This window comes from Heterocephalus glaber, unplaced genomic scaffold (assembly GCF_053883595.1).
Source record: "Heterocephalus glaber isolate CG9 unplaced genomic scaffold, H.glaber_assembly_v1.0 deba00001545, whole genome shotgun sequence".
Classification (NCBI taxonomy): domain Eukaryota; kingdom Metazoa; phylum Chordata; class Mammalia; order Rodentia; family Bathyergidae; genus Heterocephalus; species Heterocephalus glaber.
In genome coordinates, this window is record NW_028258338.1 from 2238313 (window position 1) to 2263303 (window position 24991).

General features: G+C 43.4%; 1 protein-coding gene across 10 annotated transcripts; it reads right to left on the reverse strand.

Moving 5' to 3' along the window:
- Positions 1 to 220: 220 nt before the first annotated feature.
- On the reverse strand, positions 221 to 23793 carry Gpr173 (G protein-coupled receptor 173). Of its 10 annotated transcripts, XM_004873497.3 has the most exons (5): positions 22858 to 23793; positions 14233 to 14317; positions 10521 to 10617; positions 2881 to 3007; positions 221 to 2579 (listed from the first exon to the last, which is right to left on the reverse strand). In XM_004873497.3, the coding sequence occupies exons 3-5, from the start codon at positions 10566 to 10568 to the stop codon at positions 1789 to 1791; spliced, it is 966 nt and encodes a 321-aa protein (XP_004873554.1). In that variant the 5' UTR covers positions 10569 to 10617; positions 14233 to 14317; positions 22858 to 23793; the 3' UTR covers positions 221 to 1788. The 10 variants fall into 10 exon arrangements, with proteins under 10 accessions (XP_004873554.1, XP_021106885.1, XP_087045778.1 ...); XM_021251226.2 differs by lacking the exon at positions 10521 to 10617; XM_087189652.1 differs by lacking the exon at positions 10521 to 10617 and having other exon boundaries at positions 2881 to 8610; positions 22858 to 23786.
- Between the last annotated feature and the right edge of the window lie 1198 nt (positions 23794 to 24991).

The following is a 24991-nucleotide window of genomic DNA, read 5'->3' on the forward strand; positions in this document are numbered from 1 at the left end:
ATACTTTCTCACGTAGTCACACAGATAGGACACAGAGATGTGCATGTGCGCACATACACACACACACACACAGAAAAGAAAACATCCAAAATAGCATCTGTCATTTTAGTTTTTCCATTTACAAAATCCAATGGTGAATCCAGGCAGTTAGAAAAAAGACATGGAGGAAAACCCTCCTGAGTGTACCTTATTTAACCCCACCCACCCACCCTTTGGTCTCCCCACCCTATCCCCTCAGAAAGGCACCCCCATCACTATCACTGAGAGAACATATACCCCAACCCTGGCCTCTCAGCCACTCTGGCCTGCCTTTTCAGGGCCACTCCACAGCCAGGCTCCTTAATTCTCTCCTGCCTAGAGTGCCCTCCTCAATCCCTTTGGGTCAAGGCTTCCCCAGTTAGGGAGCTGTCTTGGGTCAGGGAGGGATCTTAGGACAGGGGCTTCTACAAGGAAGAGAAAGGGGGATGTAGGTAAATACAGATAAGTCCTGTTCCCGGAAGAAATGAGAAAGGGGCAGAGAGCCTGGGCAAATCCAGGCAAAAAGAGTGTCAGCTTGGCTCACCCATCCTCAGAACTGGCCTTGAAGTAAGACTAGAGCAGATTCTGCCCCTGGAAGGGAGGCCTGGGACCTTTCACCTCGGGAATCTGGCTGCAATCTGTTCCACTTTGAGTGCAGGTAAGGTTAGAGGGAGGAAGGGTGTTGGGGATTGAGAGCCTAGGAGGCCATGGGCTATCAAGGAAGGGCTTGAGGCCCCTGAGGTTTGAGGGGGACAAAAAGAGGTCAGATAGGAATGGACTCAAGTCCACAGTGCCTTGGAATCTGTACCATGATCAGTTATCAAGGCCCCAAAAGAATTTTAATCTTCAGAAAATCAGTGTGAACCCAGGAGACAATTCTTGGATTGAATTTAGCTCTGATCCCAGGCTCTGGGGTTCAGCTTCCTCCTTACACTTCCTTGCAGGGTATCTCCTGCCTGCAGAACACCCACATCAGCCCAAGTAGGGCTGGAGTGGATTTCCATCCTCAAGAAGGAGAGGTAGCAGCTGGGGGTTCAGGAGGCAGTGTGAGAGAATGTAGACAAGATTGGTCTCTTTAGCTTGAGCAGTTCAGCTCACATCCTGCTCTTCACCTAGCCTGGGCCCATACTGGGGGGCCTTCTCCCTACCCTCTTGGCTTCTCAAATGGATCCTCAAGAAACACTTGGAAGGCCTGGACATGGTGGGGAGGGACCCAGTCCTCTCTTTTGTCCCTGTTTTCAGCAGAATCAATTTATCCTTAAACATCCATCCAGGCTTTGCTTAAAGGACTTGGAAAGGGAAGGGGCCTGGGAGCAGAGGGAGCAATAAGACCTATGGCAGTCTATTTTACAGGACAAACTTCCTCCTCTGGACAAACTGAGAAGGAGAGACATAAATCAAGGAAAGCCTGTCTCCTCAGAAGTTAGTAGAAAAACTTGCATTTTGAGGGTTTTTTTTCTGAAGTCATTTGAGAGAGGAGGGGGAAGGGAGGAAGTGGGGAGGAAGGGAGAGAGAATACGAGAGTGTAGAAGTGGAGAAGGAGGCTGTGGAGACAGGCCCCACAAAACTAGAAATGCCTCTTTCCCAGTTTTCTATGCAGTCCCCCAGCCTGGGGAGGTGTTGACAAAAGTCCCTAGATTACAGTTGGTTTGAAAGCTGAGGCTGGAGCTCAGAAAAAAAGGCTTCTGTATGGGGCCCCACCCTTCCCTTGCTTTTGGCCCCATCATGGAGGCTGTGACCATTTCCCTGCTTATCTGCCTACCGCCTGCTTCACATGACACAGTAGGGTTCTCTGGGAGCTGGGGCACCTCCTGTGCCCCAGCAGGGGGTATGAGTCCTCAGGCACTTCTTGAGGTCCTTGTTGAGCAGGAAGCAGACGATGGGGTTGACAGCAGCCTGGGCGAAGCTCATCCAAACAGCGGTGGCCAAGTAGCGGTGGGGCACAGCACAGGCTTTCACAAACACTCGCCAGTAACAGGCCACAATGTACGGTGACCAGAGGAGCAGGAAGAGCAGTGTGATTGCGTAGAACATGCGGCCCAGCTGCTTTTCACCCTTGACCTCATCCATGCCCAGCAGCCTCCGGCTGCCCGTGTGCCCATTCTGCCGGATACCCAGCAGGGTTGGTGGCATGGGCCCGCGGCCAAAGCCAGCGATCCAGTTGGCAGCAGCCTGGCCGGTAGCCCCAGGACCATGGAATGTCCAGTTCTGGCTGATGGCTGGCACCATCTGCACTGGCTTCATCTTGCGGTGACGGTACTCAAAGAGGAGCAGCTTGCCATAGACAGCATGTGTGGCTACCATGAGCACAGCCAACATAAGCATGAAGCCCAGAGTGTCATTGGCCTTGAAGTATCGATGCTCAAAGATGCACTGGTCCTCCTCCCGGATAAACTTGTAGGTGCCCACATCAAAGACAGGTGGGAAGGCCATGGCCACAGACAGGGTCCAGGCCATGCAGATAACAGCTGCGCATGTCCAGAGTGTCATGCGCTTGGTGTAGAAGCGGTGGTGTGCGATGGCCATGTAGCGGGTGACGCTGATGCAGAAGAGCATGAAGGCTGCATGGAAGCAAAACAGCACGGCCATAAAGGCCACAATCTTACAGCTGAGTGCACTGAATGTCCATGAGGAGCCGTGGCGCACAGAAGCCAGCACAAAGGGGAAGCAGACGGCAGAGCGTATGCCATCAGCTAGGCACAGGTCCAGCAAAAAGTAATAAGGAGCTTTGTGCAGGGCACGCTCCTTGAGCACTAGCAGGGACAAGATGGCATTGCCCCCCAGGCTCACACACATGATCAGTCCCAACAGCACCAGCTTCACATAAGCTGATGCTGACGGTGGGGACAATGCGCTGCTCACCTCCTCTGGCTCTCCGGTGGTGTTGGCCATACTGAGGGGTAAGGACTACTCCCAACCCTACAGGGTGAGCCAGTCTGGTACTCGATGGGTCCTGAGGGACTCCATCAGTTGTCCTGCTGGGCTGTACCTGCAAATGTGGACAAGGGGAAAAATACAGACACAGAGAGACAGAGAGATGAGGGCAGGAGAGAGAGACAAAGAGAAAAATAAACACAGACAGGCAGAGACAGAGTGGGAAAAAAAGACAGAAAAATGGCAACAAAGATGTAATGGACAGAAAATAATACAAATGGACAGGATGAGCAAGATTAAGAGAGTGATGAGAGACAGAGAGCATTAACAGACAATGAGAAACAAATGGAAAGGAAAGTGAGTAAGAAAGAGAAAGGGTGGGGTTATTGTGTCTATAGCCCCTCCCACTGACTCCCCAGCTAGGGTCAGACCCTGAGCCTGGTCTATTCTTGATCCTACTTCCTCCTTGCTGAGTATGGATGCTTCATCTCTCTGGATGTCTTTGGTTACCTATTTCCTCCGTTGGTGAATTACATGGGCTGGGGATGTTGGTGCAGCTCCTCTCCCCCTTTGCAAATCCCTAAGACATTTTACATCACAACTCAGTACACATATGCACACACACACACACACACACACACGCACACATACCTCAGTCAAAAATTTTAGAAATAGCACTGATCCTATGTGTAATGTACCCAAATTCTGGCAGCCACTCCTTGAATTGATTTTTCAATTCATGATCAGGAATGTGCTTCCCATATTCAAGGAACAGTGAGAAGATTAGTGTTACTGGAATGGCATGAGCAAGGAGGACAATGGTAGGTGAGGTCAGAGGTGTCCAGAGCCAGACTGTGGGCCATGACTAGGATGCTGGTTTTTATTTGAGTGAGATAGGGAGTATATGTGAGTATAAAGATGTATGTATGTTTGTATGTGCTCATTTGTTCACTGAAAAAAATATTTATTGAGCATCCACTGTGTGCTAGGTATTGTTCTAGGCACTGAGAATCCATCTGTGGGCCAGATAGATAAAGATCCTGCCCTAGTGAAGCTGACATTCTAGATAATAAGAGACATAGGTGAAGTTAGTATGTCAGATGATGACAAGCTCTTAGAATAAACATAAAAGTGGGAAAGGGGATAGGGAGGGCTAGGTATGGGGAAGGTGTTGCAGTTTTCACTGCAGTAGACAGGGAAGACTTCATGGAGGATTAGTATCTGAGCAGAAACCTGAAGGAGGTGAAAGAGTGAGTCATGTGGCTATTTGGGAGAAGACAAGTCCAGGCAGGGGGAACAGCCAGAGCAAAACCCCTTAGGTAGGACTATGCATGGCACATCTGAAGAAGAGCAAGGAGGCCACAGAGAGCAAACAGAGTGAGCAAGGGGCAAGTGCTGAGAGGTGAGGTCCGAAATGTGGCAAGGACAGATCTCAGAGGCCATAGTGAAGACTTTGACTTGGAATGAGATGAGAGTCTTGGGAGGATTCTGAGGAGAGGCAAGACATTATATGATTTAGAACTGAACAGGATTCCACTTGCTACTGTGAAAAGAGATCATATCAGGCAAAGGTAGAAGTAGAGGGACTATCAGGAGGCTCCTGCAATAGTCTAGGTGAAAAGTCATAGCACCTCCACGCCCCTTTCTCTCATTTTTCTTTCTAGAATTTCTCTCTTCTAACACTCTATATAATTTACTTTAAAAGTTTTGATTCTTGCCTGCCTTGTGTTATTAGAAAGAAAGCTTCATAAGGGCAGGTATTGTAGACTCACTCACTTTCCTCTAAAAGAGCAGGACAGAGCAGGTAGTAGGTTGTCAATGAAAAGATCCCAAGTTAATTGATTGAGGAACTAAATGCACTGGTAGGTAACAAAGGCTCCCTGGAGACTTCAGGCAGACTTTGTTGAAAGAGAGGCCTGAGGAGTGTGTCTGCAGTGCAGTGAGAGCAGCACAGCAAAGCTTGGGGGAAACAGAAGTCTTGGTGTGTGCAGTCTGGGAGTTCGGGGATGTGATAAGGTGACAAGGCAGGTCCCAGAAGGAAGGCAGCCAGGCTACTTGGGCAGAAGCCGGAGAAGCTCAGGATTATTGTGGAGGCCAGGGCTTGCTGGGCTAGAGCTTGAGTAGATGTCTTCGTGCCCTTATTCTTCTAGTCGAAAGGGTCCCCTCTGCACTGTTTTGCAGGCCAATCCAACCTGGCCTGCACAGTCACTTGGAGCTGATGGTACTGTGAAGTCTCAGAGCCAGTAGCCTACTGGCATGAGAAGGTCCTAGGCAGGAGAAAAGTGGGGCTGAGGGCCCTCTTTCAGTTTCTTGAAGCCTGGTGGCACCTTCAGCTCTCAGTGGCATATGTGTAAACGTGCATGCATATACACACAGGCATACACACACTTTTTAGCTTTGAGGGTAGGCAAGGGGAAAGGGATAGAAGACTGAATGTAAGAAAAAGTCAGAGAGACACACAGACAGTGACAGAAGGAAAGAAGTGTGTGTGTGTGTGTGTGTGTGTTTGTGTGTGTGAGAGAGAGAGAGAGAGAGGAGGGGAAAAGACAGAAACAGAAACAGAAAGAAGAGAGACGAAGAGGTAGAAATAGAGACAAAAGGGGAAAGAAGAGTGAGAAAAAAGACATAACACAACAGAGAAGGGAAAGGAATAGAGACAGGGACAGAAAGAGAAAGATAGAAAAAGGGACAGGGAACTCCATTTCCAGATAGTAAAGAGCTGTTATAAATATGTTTAAAAAGCACACTGGGTTTGAGAAGGCTATGAATTGCTCATACACACAAACACACTCAGACTAGAAAGATCTAGAAGACTGGGAGAGGGAGGAGATGAGGGTAATGCTGGGGAGTGAGAGACAGAGAGAAGGAGCTGGAGAGAGACAGGCAAAAACAGAAACAAAGATGGAGATAGAGATGAAGACAGAGACACACTAAGATGGAGAAGATGAATAATGTGCAGCCCAGAGTCTCTATGAAAACAAAAGCACAAAAAAGCCCACAAACAACAAAACAAAACAACTTCTCCCACCTCAAATAATAGCAAATGAACAAAAGCCCTGGTGTTGCTGGGAAAGCTAAGAGACTGTACGTGTCTGTGTTCCTAAGCACAAACTGACGGCCACAGCTGGGGCCCAGCTCAGGGTAAGGATGGGTGTGCATGGACAGAGCAAACCTGATAGTGCCCATACCCTTGTGCACAGACCTGCACACTCACAGACCCTCTCAGATAGCCTACTGCTATGGAGACCCAGGATCAATTAGCTCATATATGGGGAGCGCGTGCCTGCACGCACAAACGGAGGTGGAGGTAGGTCTTGTACTCTGCCTTTTCACAAAAGTACACAATGTACCCTGCTGAAGCACCAGCGCTTTGTCCTCAATAAAAGCATTGGTGTGCCCTAGGAGATAATTTGGACATTTGTAGGAACATTTTTGATTGCCACAAGGCTGGGGTGGGTGTAGGGTGTCCTAACATTTAGGTTTCCAGGGTGAGATGCTAGCCACCCAGTGACAGGTGGGGCAGTCCCACACCACTAACAAATATCCCAAATCCCCTAGGACTTTGAACTTATAATAAATTGAACCTAGAATCGAACTCTATTTCACAGATAAACACCAGTTTTTCTCCTGAATTATTCAGGAATGTGGCTGTGTACTTCCTGTGTCTCATTTTCCCCCTTCTGCTAAATCCATATTTATTATAAGGCCTTATAAGCCTCTAATTACTTTCTTAAATCTGGAGAGTGCCACACTCGAGCATTTATGTATTTAAATATAAATTATTTTCTTATACATCACTTTTTAAAAATTTCTTATTTATATAATAATTATTATAGCATGGATATTGTATGAAATGCTACATGGATTTTCTTTTAAAATTACATGTGCAGAGAGATTAAGAACTCCATTTCCAAAATAGGAACAAAATCTTTGTAAATAGGGAGGACTGGGGGGGTTGAAGGGAGGGCTGCGCAAGGGTGAAAAATAAGAACCAAGAGAGACTATGTAAAGGTGCAAATTTCCAACGATGAATGTCATTATATTGTATACCTAAAATGTACCAATTATTAGAATGAATAATCGATAATGTAAAATAGGAAGAAAAGGTCCAAAGGGGTAGGGGTAGTGGGAGGGGCAGGGGAAAGGAAAGAAGGGAAAGGAAAACATGATGAGAAATGGAAAAAATGGAAATAAAGTCTTTGTAAATAGGGAAGGGTGGAGGGTGTGAAGGGAGGGCTAGGAATGGGGAAAAAATAAGAACCAAGATGCATTATGTAAAGGTACAATTCCCAATGAGAAATGTAATTGTGTTGTATACCTACAATGTACCAACAAAAGAATTTAATACAAAAAAAAAAAAAGAACTCCATTTCCAGATAGTAAAGAGACATTATAAATACGTTAAAAAAGCACATTGGGTTTGAGAAGGCTGAAAATCGCTCATACACACAAACACACTGAGATTCACACTCTCACAAACATGTAATGGTCCACAAAACCACATTTATAATTCCCTTAACACACACACACACACACACACACACACACACATACGGATGAACTTTTTTTTTTGGTACCGGGGATCAAATTCGGGACCTTGCGCTTGCCGAGGCAGGCGGTAGAACCACTGAGCTAAATCCCTGGCCCATGGATGAACTCTTAAACACTGCCAAATAGATACACATGAGCAAGCCTATTCACACACACTGTCATTCACACACAGACACATATATACCCATTGATCCAATATATCTGATTATTCAAATAATCTCACCTAATCAAAGTTTCACAACACAAGTGAGTACACAGTGGCATGTCTATATTGTCATATATACACACACTAACACTCAGATTCAAAGTCACCTTACATATGCCAACAGGCTCACACACTTGAAACCTACCACCCTCTACACACACACAGATATGTACACACAGAATTCCCCTCAGATACCTACCTACAAATATATTTACATAGAGAAAGATCCAAACCTTCTCTCATAAATCAGGTATACTCACCAACAGTTATATACATCCTGGCACATATACACACATGCCCATTCACATATGAACCCTCACCCACGCACAGATGTATGTTCACTGTTTCTGTTCCTGTTTCTCTCTAACACACACACATACGCACACACAGTCACTTACTTTAGCAATATGCAAGTAGAACCAAACACAAAGATAAACACTGCCCGTGTATACAGACACTCTCACACAGACAGATACTTGCATATAGGCAAATGTGTACACATAACAATTTTCTCACACACATACACTTACTGCTATAAACCGTTCTGCAACAGGTGTACTCTCAGGGATAGACCTACTCATCTTCCCAGACCAGCTAACTTATGCAGGGATATGTGAGAACATGAGAAGAGCTGCCCAGCTGGTGGGCACTTGCCATAGCAAGGGATGGAGCAAGAAGAGCTCCAGATGGCTGTGGAAAAATGGAGATTATAAATTTTTTTAAGCACTTCCTATTGAAACATCCCAGATAGTCTGATTATTACTTTGCTACTTGTTTATCATTAATGAGGTTTCTGATTTGGGCTACACCTACATGTACAATGTTTTTCTTTTAATTTGATCTTGTTCTTATTTTTCCACAATTTTTTACACATAAATAGAAAGGTTAGGGGCTAGAGTGTAGCTCAGGTGGTAGAGCACTTGCCTAACATGCAAAGGCCCTCAGTTAGATCCTCATCACCACTATCAAAACAAACAAACACACACACAAACAAGAAGAAGAGGAGGAAGAGGAAAGGTTATGATTATTACTATTACAGACTACAGGTTATACAGCTTCAGTATCCTTTATCCAAAATGTTTGGGACCCAATGTGCTCCAGATTTGGGATTTTCTTAAATTCTTGGAATATCTGCACATATATAACAAGATATCCTGGAGGTAGGACCCAAGTCTAAACACGAAATTCCTTTGTGTTTTTGTATACCTCTTAGACACATAGCCTGAAGGTAATTTTATACAATATATTTAGCGCACCTGTGTTTTGACTGCAACCTGTCACAACAGGTCAGATGTGAAATTTTCCACTTGTGGTATATGCTCAAAACTTTTCAGGTTTTGGAGCATTTCAGATTTCAGATTTTTGGATTAGGAATGCCTAATCTATATTATATAGTATTAGGCATTTTTAACAGAAATATTTTGTTAATTTCCTTGATTATTGCTTCCTTTTAAAAATAACTTTTTGTTATAGAGCATGTGTATCCAACATTTTGGCTTGCCTGGGCTGCACTGAGTGAAAAGGAATTGTCTTAGGACATATATAAAATATAATAATATAATATACTTAATGTATATAAGTACCAAAATTTTCTTTTTTTCTACATTTTAACTTACTAAATTATTTTATTAAATAACTCAAGAAATCCAAGTCTAACAATGGAATTAGAAAACGTACATGCCTGCGTAATAACAATAAGCACCTGTCATCACAGAGACTTACACATGTAGGTAGGCTGAAATACTATTATTGGTAAATGCTGTGTTTTACACTCCAAGTCACACAAGAGTAAGCACCATGCAATTGAGTCATGAAATATATCATTAAAAACCATACAATAATGCTAAAACTTTACAATTTTGTAGGGCTATATTACTAGCTGTCTCAGGAAACACACAGCCAGCTTATGGGCTGTGAGTTAGACATGCTTGAAATGGAGTATTTAAAACATAAAAAAGTAGAAGGAACACTATAGTGAACTTCAGTGTAGCCAATGCTCAGATTCACGAATTATCAACTCAGAACCAGTCTTGTTATGAATATAACTCTGCCTATTTCCTTCATTTCCCAGTATCCCAAAGCATATCTAATTACATCATTTCATTCATAAGTTGTTTCTCTTCTTCAAACCATCTGTGTCTAAAAAATAAAGACTCCTTTAAAAACATCATTTTTATTATTTCTTGGTTTGTTGATTTACCTGCATTAGCATCTGTTCTCTTTTTTTTGTGGTACTGCGAATCAAACTCAGGACCTTGCACTTGTGAGGCAGGCACGGTGCCACTGAGCTAAATCTCTGGCCCCTGCATCTGCTTTTAAAATTAGCCAAATCTGGTTCTTAGTAGTATTTCATAATTAATCTGATGTTTTTAGGTAAAAATATTTGTCAGTAAATGAATGAAGAGTGACAAAAGTTTAATTGAATTGATTCATAAAAGGCAAGTTTAGGCTTTGATGCTTTTGTTTCTGAGTGTTGCTTTCTTAAAGCAGAGAAAAATCAGTTTTCAGAAGTTACAAAGTTCTCCTGTACCCTTCAATAGAAAGACTCCAGGGTTGGGAGTGTAGATCTCTGGCAGAGTGCTTGCTTAGAATATGAAAAGGCTCCCAGTTCCAGGCAGGAGGGAGATAGAGAGAGAGATATGTTTTATGAGATAATTAAAACATTCTTAGAAGGAGCTCAACCAGCTAGTGACAGTGTTGCACAATTAATGAGCATATCTAAGATGTCCTTCCCAGTAAAATCTCACATATTAGCAGTTTTCGGAGAAAATATCCATACTATATTTAGGACCAGTGAGGTAAAGAAAATAGGAAAGGAGACACTTTCAATTATTTCTGATGATAAGTTAAAGGATACTGAGAAGACACTAACCTGGAAGATTGTTGAGTGGAAAAAGCTTTCATTTTTATATTGATGCATCTGTGGATGCTTTCTGACTGTGCTTACTTCACAGTTCTAGTTAGAAGCCCTAAGAGAAATGCAAGAAATACCGAAATAAACTAAGGTTGAAATATGCAAATTGATTCATGAATATTTTGAAAAATTGTGGAATCTCTGCCTAAGTCTGATGCTCCTGTTGTGATGGCAGAAAGTTTGTTTTGATAACACAGAGATTTATTCACCTGTAAAAATTTACCTGTAGGTCTAATTTTCACAGAAAATAATGCTGGGTGTATTTAACTAAATCTAAGATAATCCCCACCTGTGTTTCAGCTTTCTGTGAAGAACTGGGATCTGTAAACCTTTCTCTGCTATTTAAGCCTAAGTGTGTGGGAATTTTTTTTTAAAGGAAGTAAAATTTGCATGCATTCCTGAAATACAGAGTAAGTTGAGCTTGGTTTCTTGATGAGACTTGAAATGTAAGATATTTTTAATAATTAATGATCATCAATGTCCTCTAATCAAGACAGAACTTGTTATTTAAATAAATATCCTTCAGAATTGAAAGGTAAATAGGAAGATAATTCATATCTGTATTTTTCTCTGTACTGTGTTTTCAAACAGGTAACAAATGCTTCATATGTGAAAGTGAGCAAAAATTCAAGTACAAGTTCTAGAGGCTCCTAGAGATTTCTTAGCATTTTCTCTGTAGATGATCATTTCATCTACATATAAAGATTTTGCTTCTGCCATGCCAATCCTATCCTAGTTGTGTCATTTTATTGCCAGACTATTTTGGTGGGGACTAGGTTTCAAAGTTTAATGGACAGATAAAGAGTAAGCATATCTGCCCTTGTTCCCCACCTTAAGGAGAAAGCATTGTATCTTCTCCATTCATATAAGGCATTCTTGCTGGAAGTATGGAGTACATGTCTTTAATCTGTTGAGAAGGTTCTGTTCTATTTCTAGTCTCCTGATAGCTTTTACCATGAACAGCTGTAGAATTTAGTCCAATACTTTTTCTCCAACTAGTGACAGGATCATATGGCTTTTTCCTTTCCTCTGTTAAAATGATGACTTTTGGGGGTGGATCTTCCAATGCTGAACCAACACTGCCATCCCTATAACAAAACCACTTTCTACATCCTGCCAGATCTGACTTCCAATAGTTTGTTTTGTTAAACAAAATTCTATCTATGTTCATACTTTTTTCTTCTATTATCTTTATCCAGTTTTAGGATTAGCACAATGTTGAGTTCCTAAAATGAGGGGAGAAGTGTTCCTTCTTTTTTTCTGCTTTAAATGTTTGATATAATTTATCAGTTAAAATGTTTATGAGCCTGCTGTTGTCATATAAGTAGGTTTTCAAGCTAGGAATATACTTTCTTTAATAGGTGCTATTCAAATTTTATATTTCCTCCAGAATTAGTTTCATTAATTTGTCTTCCAAGGTACTTCTTAGAAGTTGTCGAATTTATTTCAAAAAAGATTTTTGTAATATGCTTTCTATATCCTTTTAAATTCTGTAAAATCTGTGGTAATGTCTCCTAGATCTTAATATTGTAATTTTAAAAATGTATAACTGATATTGTGTAACAGGAAGAAAAGGTCTAAAAGAGCAGGGGAAGTGGGAGGGGTAGGGGAAAGGAAAAAAGGGAAAGGAAAAAATATGAGAAGAGGAAAGAAAATGGAAGCAAGGTCTTTGCAAATAGGTAAGGGTGGAGGGGGTGAAGGGAGGGTAAGGGAAGGGGAAAAAAAGTAAGAACCAAGAGACTCATGTAAAGGTACAAGATCCCAATGATGAATGTAACTGTATTTTATACCGAAAATGTACCAATAAACTTAATGGGGGGGGGAGAAAGTGAGCAAATACACAAATAATTGTGAATATCAGCAAATGAACTAAATAGCCTTATGAAACATCAACAAACATTTAAAAGCATTTCATAACGTGAGGTCTATTACCCTAGAGTTTTCAAAAAACCCAAATGGTATCTATAAGTTTTTTTTCTTTGGTTTCTCTACTCCGAATCCATTGCTTAACCTGAGATTTCACAAATGCTGACTTGATGGAGAGACATTACATATGTATCCTTTAAAAAAATATATTGGATATTGTCTTTATCCTATTTATACTGCTCTAAACATATTCCATTTGAAATTTGAAACTTATTTCTCACAGCTTCAGAGGTTAGGAATCTAACATCAAGGTGTTGGCATCTGGTAAGGGTCTTCTAATTACGTCATTCTAAGGGATAAGGTTGAGGGTTGGGGGTGCAGGAGGGGCAAGGGAAGGACAGCACCTCTCGCTGGATTCTGAGACCTTTAGGAGATCCCATCCCTTCTGGGAGGTTTATTTTCTTCTCATTTAAGGCCCTACTCAATTTTTTTTGCAGTTTTTTCTTTATTCCAGCTCTCCAACTATGTCCAGACTGGTCTGTTCTGTAACCGTGCATAACCATTGACCCCGGCGCACTGGAAGATAGGGAATATGTGGATCCATGTGACTCATACATGAGAACACAGTAATTATTGGTTCTAAATAGTGACACATAATACTATAATCCTCAAACTTTGGGAAGCTGAGGAAGGAAGATCACAAAATTGAACCCAGGCTGGGCAACTTAGCAACTTGGAGAGACCCTTGTATTAGGGGTTTTCCATTAATTCATGCCATTGTCAGTATTTTCTCATTTATCTTTAACATATTTCTTGATTTTCATATACTGTACTCCATTCTTCCACCTTTGTCATTACAAGTCTTCTTTTACTGAAAGTCTGCAAATCTTTACCCTCACTCTTAGCAGAAGCTTACTTTCTCTTTTAGATCATAGATTTTAAATCCCAGTCTCCTAAGTTGAAATATCATCCATCACCAGAAAACTTCTAACTTTATGTTGCCAGTCCAGTGTGTGGGAATTTTATAAACAATTTATGAGCTAAAAAAAATTTAAGCATTTCTTTGAGAATGAGTCTTACTTTGCAGATTTGATGCTTATTGGCGTCAACAAATGGTTTTTTGAGCACATGAATAAAGCTATATTGAAAATTTTAAAAACATTTAAAAATACTGCATTTGGAGTATGCAGTACTGACAAGGTTTGTAGATTTGAAGGAAAATTTCAATTTAGGAGAAGTGAGGTTGAGTATGGTTCCCTGAGTGATATTTACTTGGTGTTACAATTTGAATGCAAAAGAAGATTTACTAAGATGTATTAAGCAATGTTTGTGTCTACTTAGGAAAAATCTCCATCATTATTTTGAAGTATTCAAAATGAAATTTTTCTGTTGGATTAAAAATGCATGAGTAGGGCCGGGGATTTAGCTCAGTGGTTTCGCAGCCTGCTGCGCAAGTGCAAGGACCAGAGTTCGATCCCCAGTATCCCCCCCCAAAAAAATGCATGAGTGTTAGAAGGAATTTCAACATTACATTTGATTGAAACAAAAGAAAGAGGTGGTAGATTTAAAGAAGAATCCTCCCTTTGAAGCATAAAACTGAAAGACTGATTTATTCAAATTCTGATTATTGGGCAGAAAGACACACACATATATAGCAGTCCTATTCAATGCCCCCCTAACTTATGTTTTTGAGGTGAACTTTGCTGATCTGTAGAAGCAGACATCTATGTTTCACACATTCAAGCTAATTACAGAGGACTCAGGCCAAAATGTGTTTGAACAACCTCCATGGAATGGGTCTTACCTTCAACAACATAGCTTTCAAGTTCAGGAAGTGGCAGACCATAATGGAAATTTATATTGTGCAAGAACTACCAGTTGTCCACCGCCTGCATCACAAGCACAAGGATCCGAGTTCGATCCCCAGTACCAAAAAAAGAAAGAAAGAAAGAAAGAAAGAAACTACCAGTTGTTATTTATTTCATTTATTTGGTTTGCATTTTCACCAAAAAGTACAATACCTTGATGTAGAAGATCTATGCTCAGCACTAACCAGCTTACCAAATCAAAATTAAAATTGGGCTGCGGATTTAGCTCAGTGGCGCCGAGCCTGCCTTGCAAGTGCAAGGTCCTGAGTTCTATTCTATTCCCAGTACCAAAAAAAAAAAAAAGATTAAAATGATCACAAATGAGTGAAATGACCATAAAATAAACCTAGGCACTCATGACCAAAAGCTCAGAAGAAATGGCTATGAATGTTGACCCCTACAAATTTGTATTAGTGAATAAAAAATTATGGTCTTAGAAGTGAGCATAAGTGTGTCATGAAAAAAATTCTGAAAAGATTTTATTTGAAAATTGTACACAAGGGCTGGGGATTTAGCTCAGTGGTTCCGGTGCCTGCCTCGCAAGCGCAGGGTCCCGAGTTTAATCTCTGGTACCGAAAAAAAGAAAAAAAGAAAATTGTATACAAATTCAGTATTTAATGTCTAAAACTCTGCATTTTTGTTTTTTCTCCACAGTTGCATAATATGAAAAAAATGTAACCAAGCCCCAGTACCTTTAAATCATTTTCATTTTACTCTAGTGTGCCATACAAAGATTTCACTTTCTTTGGATGCTGGATTGTGAATGCTCTAACACATTCACAGCTAGTCACATTGCATAGAAACACTAGCACACAGAGACAGGTGCAAATGGGCATGTGTGTACATGAAGGTTTAAATTTTTATTCACATACAGACTTACACCATTTAATAAGCAAACCAGGTGCTCACACACACATACACCCTATGAGGTAAGAAAGTATTGTTACCTCCACATTACAGATAAGATATTGATTGTGACTTTGCTGAGTTTAGGTGACTTGCCCAATGTCACCTCGCTATAAATGGCAGAACTACGATTCAAATCCAAAGGCTGTCTCCAGAGAGACCTTGTATATCTAATTTACTCACATGTAGAAATACATAGCACAAGCATGTGCACACATGAGCCAGCTCCATTTACTGACACATTGAGGTACAAGTGTCCCTCCCCACACCCGGTCACATACATGGGCAAACATGGACATGTTCACATTACAGACATTTCACCTGAGATATATATGCCCAAGGAAACACATACCCATTCATACACATCCCCAGAATCACAAATGCAACCCAGACATACCCACATTACTGAGCACACAAAGCATCCAGATAAATCCACACACATACAGATACTCCCACATTTTCAGATACATTCACCATCTTGTTCACACCCCTCACTTACCTATATATTCTCTCATACCTACACCACTTGGACACACCCTTTCTCTCTGTGTCACACAATGTCCAGAGAGAAGAACACACATCTTACTTAAATATATCTACACTCTCACATGCTCCAACCCAGATACAGTGGTGCCTCAGTTCACAAACTTCATTTGTTCCACGATTTTGGAAAAGATGGCCACATTTGTGTTTGTGTGTGAAAGATGGCTGCGGTCATGTTTGTCACCCACTGTACAGTTTGCAAACAAAAACAAAATTTTGCCAAATGCTTTTGTTTGTGAACCAAATTGTTCTCAAACAAGTGTTCATGACCTGAGGTACCACTGTATACACATACTCTCTTCACATACACCATTTAGATACACCCACTTTCATACATATACCCGACACCAATACACCCACACTCTCACACACATCCCATCTAAATAATACTCCTACTCTCATATACATGTGCCTCAAATACACTTACACTCACAGGCACTCCAACTACATACAGCCTCACTTATACAAATTTCCAACTCAATACACCCACACTCTCACATACAATACTCAGATACATTCAAATTTATGCCCCCAACTCAGAGTCCTCACACCTGTCCCAAGCATCCCTATACAGTAGTAAGACACACCCAAATAGCTCAAACACATACCTTGCAAGACGCTACACTTAGACACACCCCACCCAGTTATTCACACTCTCAAATTCCCAAACCAAATACATGCACACACGCATCACTTGGACATCTACCTACACATCATTCAGAGAACCCACACTTGTATGCAAATTTTATCCATACGTACACCCACACTTTCTCATGTTCTCTGTTTCTCTCTCTGTCTCTCACTCTGACACATACACATTAAACATAGCCCCCCTCAGATACATCCACCCTCTCATACAATACCACTCTCCAGATTCATCCCATATAGACCGTTGAGATCCACTTAAATCCACACACACCATCTAAATAAGTCTACATCCACACACACTTCCCACCCAGATACATCCAACTGTCATGTACCCAATCTGTGCGCCACACCATACACACCCTATCCCCAAATACATAAATGCTGTCATCCTGTCCATATCACTTCTCACCCAGATGTGCCCCAAACTCACACACTCCATCCAGTTACACACACATTCACATATGCCCACATCCACACCTATGTCCATACATATTTACACTCTCCTCCCAGATATACAACAAAAGCTCTCACAACACACCATGACACCATTCACATACACCTTATTACATACTTTGCTACCCAAATATACCCATGCTGTCATCTGCTCACCATCCAAACACACCCAAATTCAAACCTACTCCACCCCACATATACCCATACACTGTCACACACAGCCCAAGTATATTCACACAATTTCACACACCATCCAGACATATCCACATCTTATACATATGTATCATCCCAATACACATACTCACACCTTCACTATACCCACATTTTCCCCAACCCAGTTAAACCCAAACTCTCATACTGCAGCTAGATACACATACACACCCCTTCCATCAGACACATCCCTGTTCACACTGCTACCACACACAGAAACATCTATCTTTTCTCTTACACACACACACATGCACACACACACATACTCCAGATCCCTCCTCTTAATCACCATCATTCAGATCTGCCTACACTCCACACACAAAATCCCCATATACTCATACTCTTTAATATACACCCTCCATCATTCACACACCATCCATGGACACACCCAATTATACACATGCACTTAAACACATGCCCAAATTTTCTCTCCTACACATATCTAGAATCACCCAATCACACACTTCCATTGCTGAAAACACTGTGCTCTAACACATGTGGATATGCACCATCTACCATCTACCACACTTGAATATCCCATATACCAATACACTCATACTCTGTCATATTCATGATCTACCCAGAAAAACCCACAATCTCTCTCTCTATTTTTTTTCCAGTACTGGGGATCAAACTCAGGACCTTGAGCTTGTGAGGCAGGAACATTGCCACTGAGCTAAATCCCTGGACCCCACAGTCTCTCTTAAGCACACAACACTATCAAACACATATGCTATTCAAATAACCTCATACTCTCTTGCACCACCAAAATATACCCATACCATAGGCCCTCAAATATATATATAAATATATGTCTTCATACATATTCCCCCCAATCAATGCAAACTGTCATTCATACCACCCTCCACCCAAAGAGATCGATTTACATACACCCATATTCACCCCCCCCAAATAAAACCAAATATCTCAATGCACATCCTACCCAGAAACACCCATGCTCTCTTACACACACACAACTCATTCTCCCTTAATCTCTCCCCAGGATCGATCTCTCTCTCTCTCCCCACCCCCCCTTTCCTAAGATGGATGGAATATATATATATATATATATATATATATATATATATAAAATCTTCATTTATTTATATGCATTCACATCTAAATTGGATGGCATAATTTGGGTGCTTTCTATGAAAACTACCAATCCTAGGGACTATTCAATACCATTTTTCCATGAGGATTTAATGGTGAGGGGAAGGGAAGGGAGATCCTTGTGTTTCAATGAATCCTTTTCTAAAGAGGTCGTAGGCCCCCTTCCCTTAATAGGGTATCAACCATGATTGATCTATACCTTTTTTTTGGTACCGGGGATTGAACTCGGGACCTTGCACTTGGGAGGCAGGCGGTGGAACCACTGAGCTAAATCCCCGGCCTGATCCATACTTCTTGGAAATGAATAATGACAGGAATTATCCTGAGAAACCCCACAAAAGTCTAGCACATGGTCAAGGTCAGAAAGGCCCCAGAAGAGGGGTCATAGACTGTTCAGATGTCAAAGCTTGTCAATATGTAGGATGTCTACACGTTGTTACAAACAGATGTAGTCTATCAGAATACCGCTGACTCTCAGACATGCATATAAATACATCCTTAGGTGCATACAGAGTCACAAAAATTTATAAGAACCTTTTCTTATCACCCTCTCAGTTACAAGGCTCATCTGCACAAGACCAAGTCTCTCTCATCACCATCAGACAGGCACATGCACAAATACCTTCAGTCACCCATACACATAGGAACACTCATAGCAACGCACACATGCATTGTACTTGGTCACACATGTATACATCCATTTACTCTTAAACACAGGCATAGGTGCATAACATACATTCATATGGCATAATGCTCATGGATGACACACATTCACTCACAAATGCAGGTATACACACATGCTTTCACATTTCCACCGACAGGCAGACTCTGAATCACACCTAAGGGGATGATGAAGAAGCATGGACACAGAAAGTCAAGCTCCCAAATGTCTGCACACATCCTTAGACCATACAAGTATATTTGCACACACACATACACACACCTGTATAGGTGTATTCACATACAAACAGCCAGACAGGCACATTCTTGTAAATGAGATGATGTATACATATACAGACATTCTACCACATAGACTTGTATGCAAAGCTGAGCAAGTACATCTATGAGTATATTCCCATGACATAGGTGTATACATTATTCATTCTTATATGCACATATTTGGATATGGAAACATAAATATACTTGCAAAACACACTACCACATCCAGATATGCACACCATGTACATTCACACATCCATAATGAGAAACCACACAAATGAAAGAAGAATCACATATTCCACAGACACCTACTCATTTGCACAGGATTGAGCCACACTCATTGCAGACACATGCAAAGACCTCCTTATATAGACATACCCACATACTCACTCTTATCAGCTGAGAGTAATATGTACATACATTGTTCTGCAACATATGATCCAGAATAAAGATAAATACAAACACACAAGTAAAAATAATTAGAATTATATAAATAGATATATTCACACACTTGTTCATTCAGATATTCACTCACACTATTAGATGCGTATAATACATAGGCATATGCATGTGTTTATATGCACATAGTCAAATGTTCATATATACTATCATATATAACCACATATGCATGCACAGTCATTCTCAGGCACATTCAAACACATTCACACTCGCACTCAGAAGTCCAAACAAAACACATAATGAGACACATGCACCTAAGTATTATGAAATGTAATTACTCATGCATACCATAATTAGATATGCACTCACCCAAAATGGTGTATACACAGAGTTAAACATGTAAACACATGTACCTACTTATCTATGCACATAGGCTTATGAGAATGTGTGTGTATAATATATGGTAGCTCAGACCATCACAGCTCTACTCATATACATAGTCAAATATGCATACATTAGCATGTTCACAAAATGTATTTTTATTCATACAGCCTCCTCTAACCACACAATTAGTTCTCTTTATACTAGTGTGTCACCTGTACTCACATGTCCCTAATTGGATATAGACACAGTGTGCACTCAAAGCATGTACACACAGACATATAAAATAATTTGAAATGCTAGAAAATTCACACAGACATTCACACACAGGCTTACTCACATAAATACATGACAGGCACACCCACACCACATACCATACAAGTATATTCATATACATACACCCTCTCCTACATAAATGAGCATGCACTTACATATCTTTAAATGCACAAACATACCATTTAGATGCATACACATTCATAAGCACATGTGGGCATACATGTACATGCACAATCAAATAGAAATAGGCAGTCACTTAGTTGGACATGAATACCTAAGCATTCTGAAACCCACACCCTCATACACATATAAGAAGACATATATACTCGAAGGCAAATTGATACGACACACATATACAACCAGACATTCAACAGGCCTATAGGCTCAGAGAAACCCACTCACCCTTGGGTCAGAATCAAACATGTCCATTTGCTCACCCAGACAGACATGCAAAGTCATACCTACGCCTCTGTACATACACCAGCCTACCCAGACACTCCCACACTCCCACACACCCCCACACTCCCACACACCATCACATGGCCTACTCACACACAGAGACTTATATACACTCACATGCCCATGAACAGACATAACACACAAACAGACTGTACACACAGCCATACATTTTCAATCACACATATACATCCACATGCAGGCCCAGATGCCCCAGATGCCCCAGACCACAGGCTATGTATGCCCTTTGCCTTCCACACCAAATGCCTCTTCAAAAAAGTCTATGCTTCAAGGCCCTAGCCCTCCCTGTTCTCATAGAAAGGGTCTCTGGGACTCAGTCTTTCCCCTCCTCTGCTTTTCCCCTGGCTCCTGACCCCTCACTCAGTGTTCCACCACATCTCCACACCCAAAAGCCAGCCAGCAGGCCCCACTCTTACCCCACCCGAGGCTCTAGGTGAGCAACTCCCTGGGATCCATCTCCCACAGGTCTGGCTGCTGCATGGGCCACACCCCAGCTCTACCTGAAGCCATGATCTCAGAAGCTTCAGCTTGATTCTAGGCCCTGCCAACCACTGACCACAGGCCAAATTCTTGCCATATCTCCCCTCAACACAGAGACACATACATTATCAGGGCCAGGAATGCAGCAGGATGCAAGTCAGGCCTCTGATGGCTCACAGGGGCTCAAGCCTTTGTGTGTGTGTGTGTGTGTGTGTGTGTGTGTGTGTGTGTGTGTGTGTGTGTGTACAGAGGCAGGTGCAGAGAAGGAAGCCTGGAGTGGGGTAGGGATGGGAGACTGCCTACATCTATTTCTTATCGTAGTCCACAAATGAGAAGTAACAACACAGAGCTGTTTCTGCCTTCCTCCACTTTCCATCCCCCCATTTGCCCACCTTCTGCCTTTCCCAGATCTCTGCTGAGACCCTGGAGAGCCCCTCCCCCAAATGATCAACAGCAATGTTAATCAGAAACAATTAATAACAATATTGATCATGAGCTTTACTGACATTCTTTCAGTGCCACCTCTATGCACATCCCTTATTTACATGCAACAACTCATTTGATCTCCCCACACACTAATGAAAGAAGATTGACCAGTCTCTTTGACAGACGGGAAAATTGAGGTTCAATAAGTGGCATGCTTCCATTAGAGTTGCAGAGCTAGTAGTTGAGGGATTTGTTCCTGTAGAATCCTTGTTCTCCATGTACCAGGTTTTTCTGCCTTTCTAGGTATAGGGGACCTCTGGGCACCATGCACAAGGCCATAAGATCTGGAGGTCCCAGACACAACATGGGCATCTGAAACAGAGACATCCATGTGATAGAAGCTGGGCCCCACACTTTGGGGACAACCATGCTGTACCTGGCCCCTCTCAGACCCAGGTTGTCATGTGATTTGGTCCTTGTCCCCTCAGAGCCATCAGGCAGCACAGGGTCTAAGTGTTCCCCATCCCACCTCACCTTCCTTTAGCCCTACAGTGACTTCCCCAGCTGGGAAACACAGCATATTTTCCCTTGTGAGGGAGCAAAAGTCTGTGCTACCTGTGGGGAGAAAGAGAGGGAAGGAAGGAAGGAAGGAAGGAAGGAAGGAAGGAAGGAAGGAAGGAAGGAGGGAGGGAGGGAGGGAGGGAAGGAAGGAAGGAAGGAAAGGTAGAAAGGAGTGGGGGTAGTCTGGCAGCTTCCCTGTCATATCTACCCATCTGTTTACTATGCAGGTATGTACACACACACACACACACACACACACACGGGCTGCAAACAGGCCAAGGAACCTGGAGGAGAGTGAAGGAGGAGGGAGGGAAAGAGAGAGGGGAAGCAGCTGCAGGCATCTTGAGGGGAACACCACAGCTGGGGTCCCAAGCATCCCTCCACTGCTAGCACACAAGAAATATTAACACAGCTTCGTGCACAAACATGACCACAATGATTAAATTTTAAAAAACCCAGACCCTGTGCAGGTAAACAGGTGGTGGTTCCCTTTCTCATGGGACATTTGGGATTGGGGAAGATGAGCAAACATAAGAAGTCTCTAGGCTTGGGTGTTCAAGTAGCTCCTTGCGATGGAGCAGAAAGAGAAAGAGCAGCTAACAAAATGAGAGAAAGAAAAGGAGGGAAGGGAGGGAGGGAGGGGGAGAGAGAGAGAGAGAATGGCAGTGATGGAGACTGAAATATGTGTGGAGAGACAGAAAAGAAGCTCCAGCCACCCCTTCCTCGGTGGAGGGATGCTGACTGCTTACCTGAGATCTGGCTGTCTTGGAATCCAGAAAAGGGGTTCAAGCTGTCTCACCCAGGATAAAACATAGCCCAGGCCACATCGTGGGACCGTCAGTAATCTGGCCGCCAGTGACACTCCTGCACATTCCTGCTTCTGTTGCCCTGGATACAGCCGGACTGGTCTAAACCGCAGGCATCAGGGGAAGCAGGCACCGGAGGGGTGCACTGGGCAGGGCTGGGAGTGTTGAGGAACACCAAGTGGGCAGCACACAGCCTTGGGGTGGCCAACTAGCTGGCAGGTAGGAGCCCCAGCAGGTGCTTTCCTCACTACACACTCCCACCCCCATCTTCATGCCACAGCCAAGCTGGGAGGGGGGCCAAGGCTGGCCCAAGCACTGGTCCGCCAGCCTGGTCCTCCCACCCCCACCCGGTCCCGTCTGCCTGCGGGCTGCCGCCTTTTGTCCTCAGAAGACACGGTCCCGGTCCCGCAGGGCCTCTGCCAAGCCTCTAGCAGATGCTCAGGGACCGAGGCTCCTCCCTGGGAGCACACAGGCCACTGCTTGGGGGAGCCCCAGGTTGGGGGGGTGTCTCTCATCCAGGCTCCCCCGGCTCCCCAGGCTTGGTGGGGATGGGAAGAGGTACCGGTCCACAGCCAGAGGCAGCAGCAGAGGTGTTGGGGAGGGGATGGATGCCAGAAAGAGGAGGTGGGGTGGAGAGAGGCTGGCCTGATAGATGTGTCCCGGGTTTTAGATCCGGGTTGAGGAGGGTGGCTCAGAGCATTCGAGGGGGGTCCTGATGCAAGAGGAGGGCACCATGGGCCTGACGGAAGAATTTCTCTGGGCCTGAGTATCATCTGGCTCACACAAATTCAGATACAAAGATGCTGGGGACACCCAGCCTAGATAGAGCGTCAGCGGGGAGTCCTGGACCCTAAGTTGGACCCCACCCGGCCTGGCTGTCCCCCCTCTCGATTTGCACGGTCCCTGCCTCAGGGGTGGGCTGAGGAGGGAGGGAGGCAGGGAGGGAGGGAGAGAGAGAGGGAGAGGGGGAGAGGGGGAGAGAGAGGGAGAGGGGGGGAGGGAGGAAGGGGGAGAGGGGGGGAGGGGAGGGGGAGGGAGGAAGGGAGGGGGAGAGAGAGAGAGTGGCAGGCAGGGAGACTCCCACCAGCCTGGTCCTCCCTGGGGCGGGGCAGAGAAGGAGGCTGGAGAGGCCCAGAGCCAAGCTAGCTGGCTGACTGGGGTGGGGGTGTTGGTATGGCGGCTGTGCTGCCTGGCTGGGTGAATCAGGCTCAGGCCTTTCTGAAATGCTGGAGAATGGCACGTGTGGAAGCAGGGAGAGGAAGTGGCCAAGGAGTGCAGAGGATGTGTGGCATAGGGGTGTTCTGGGGTCTGGGTCAGGACAGAGATGCAGTGAATGCTCCTCAGATGCTTTGGGATGGGAGGGGTGCTTAGGGCTCTGAGAGGTAGGATAGGTTAAGTTTATTTGGAATGGGGTTCTATGGGCAGGGCCTGGGGGTGGGGAGGAGCTAGTGTGCCCAGCTCTGAACAGCCTCTACCAAGATCTCTCCTGTGCTACCCTTACTTTCTCTGGGCCAGTGGACAGGTCTGAACCTATGCTCAGGGCCATGTTTCCAGACAGTATAATAGGATAAGTGAGAACACAGGGTGGGCAGAGATATGAAGACAAGGAAAAAATATTAGTTCTAAATGGGGTTAAGCCAGGGATGGTGGTGCATGCCTGTAATCTCAGCACTCAGGAGGTTGAGGCAGGAGGACTACTGTGAGTTTGAGGCCAGCCTGGGATAAATAGTGAATTCAAGGGCAGCCTGAACCTCATAGAGAGATCCTGTCTCAGGATACCAAAAACAAAACAGCTGGGGATTTAGCTCAGTGGTTTCCCTGCCTGCTGCGCAAGGGCAAGGACCCGAGTTCGAGCCCAGGTACCAAAAAAACAAACAAACAAACAAAAAAACCAAAAAACCCAAAAAACCCAAAACCAAACAATAATAAAAACAAAAAACCTTACTGGACATGGGGGCACACACCTATAATCCCAGCACTCAGGAGGCTGAAGCAGGAGGACTGCTATGAGTTTGAGCCCAGCCTAGGATCAATAGTGAGTTTGAGGCCAGCCTGGGCTTCATAGTAAGTTCAAGGA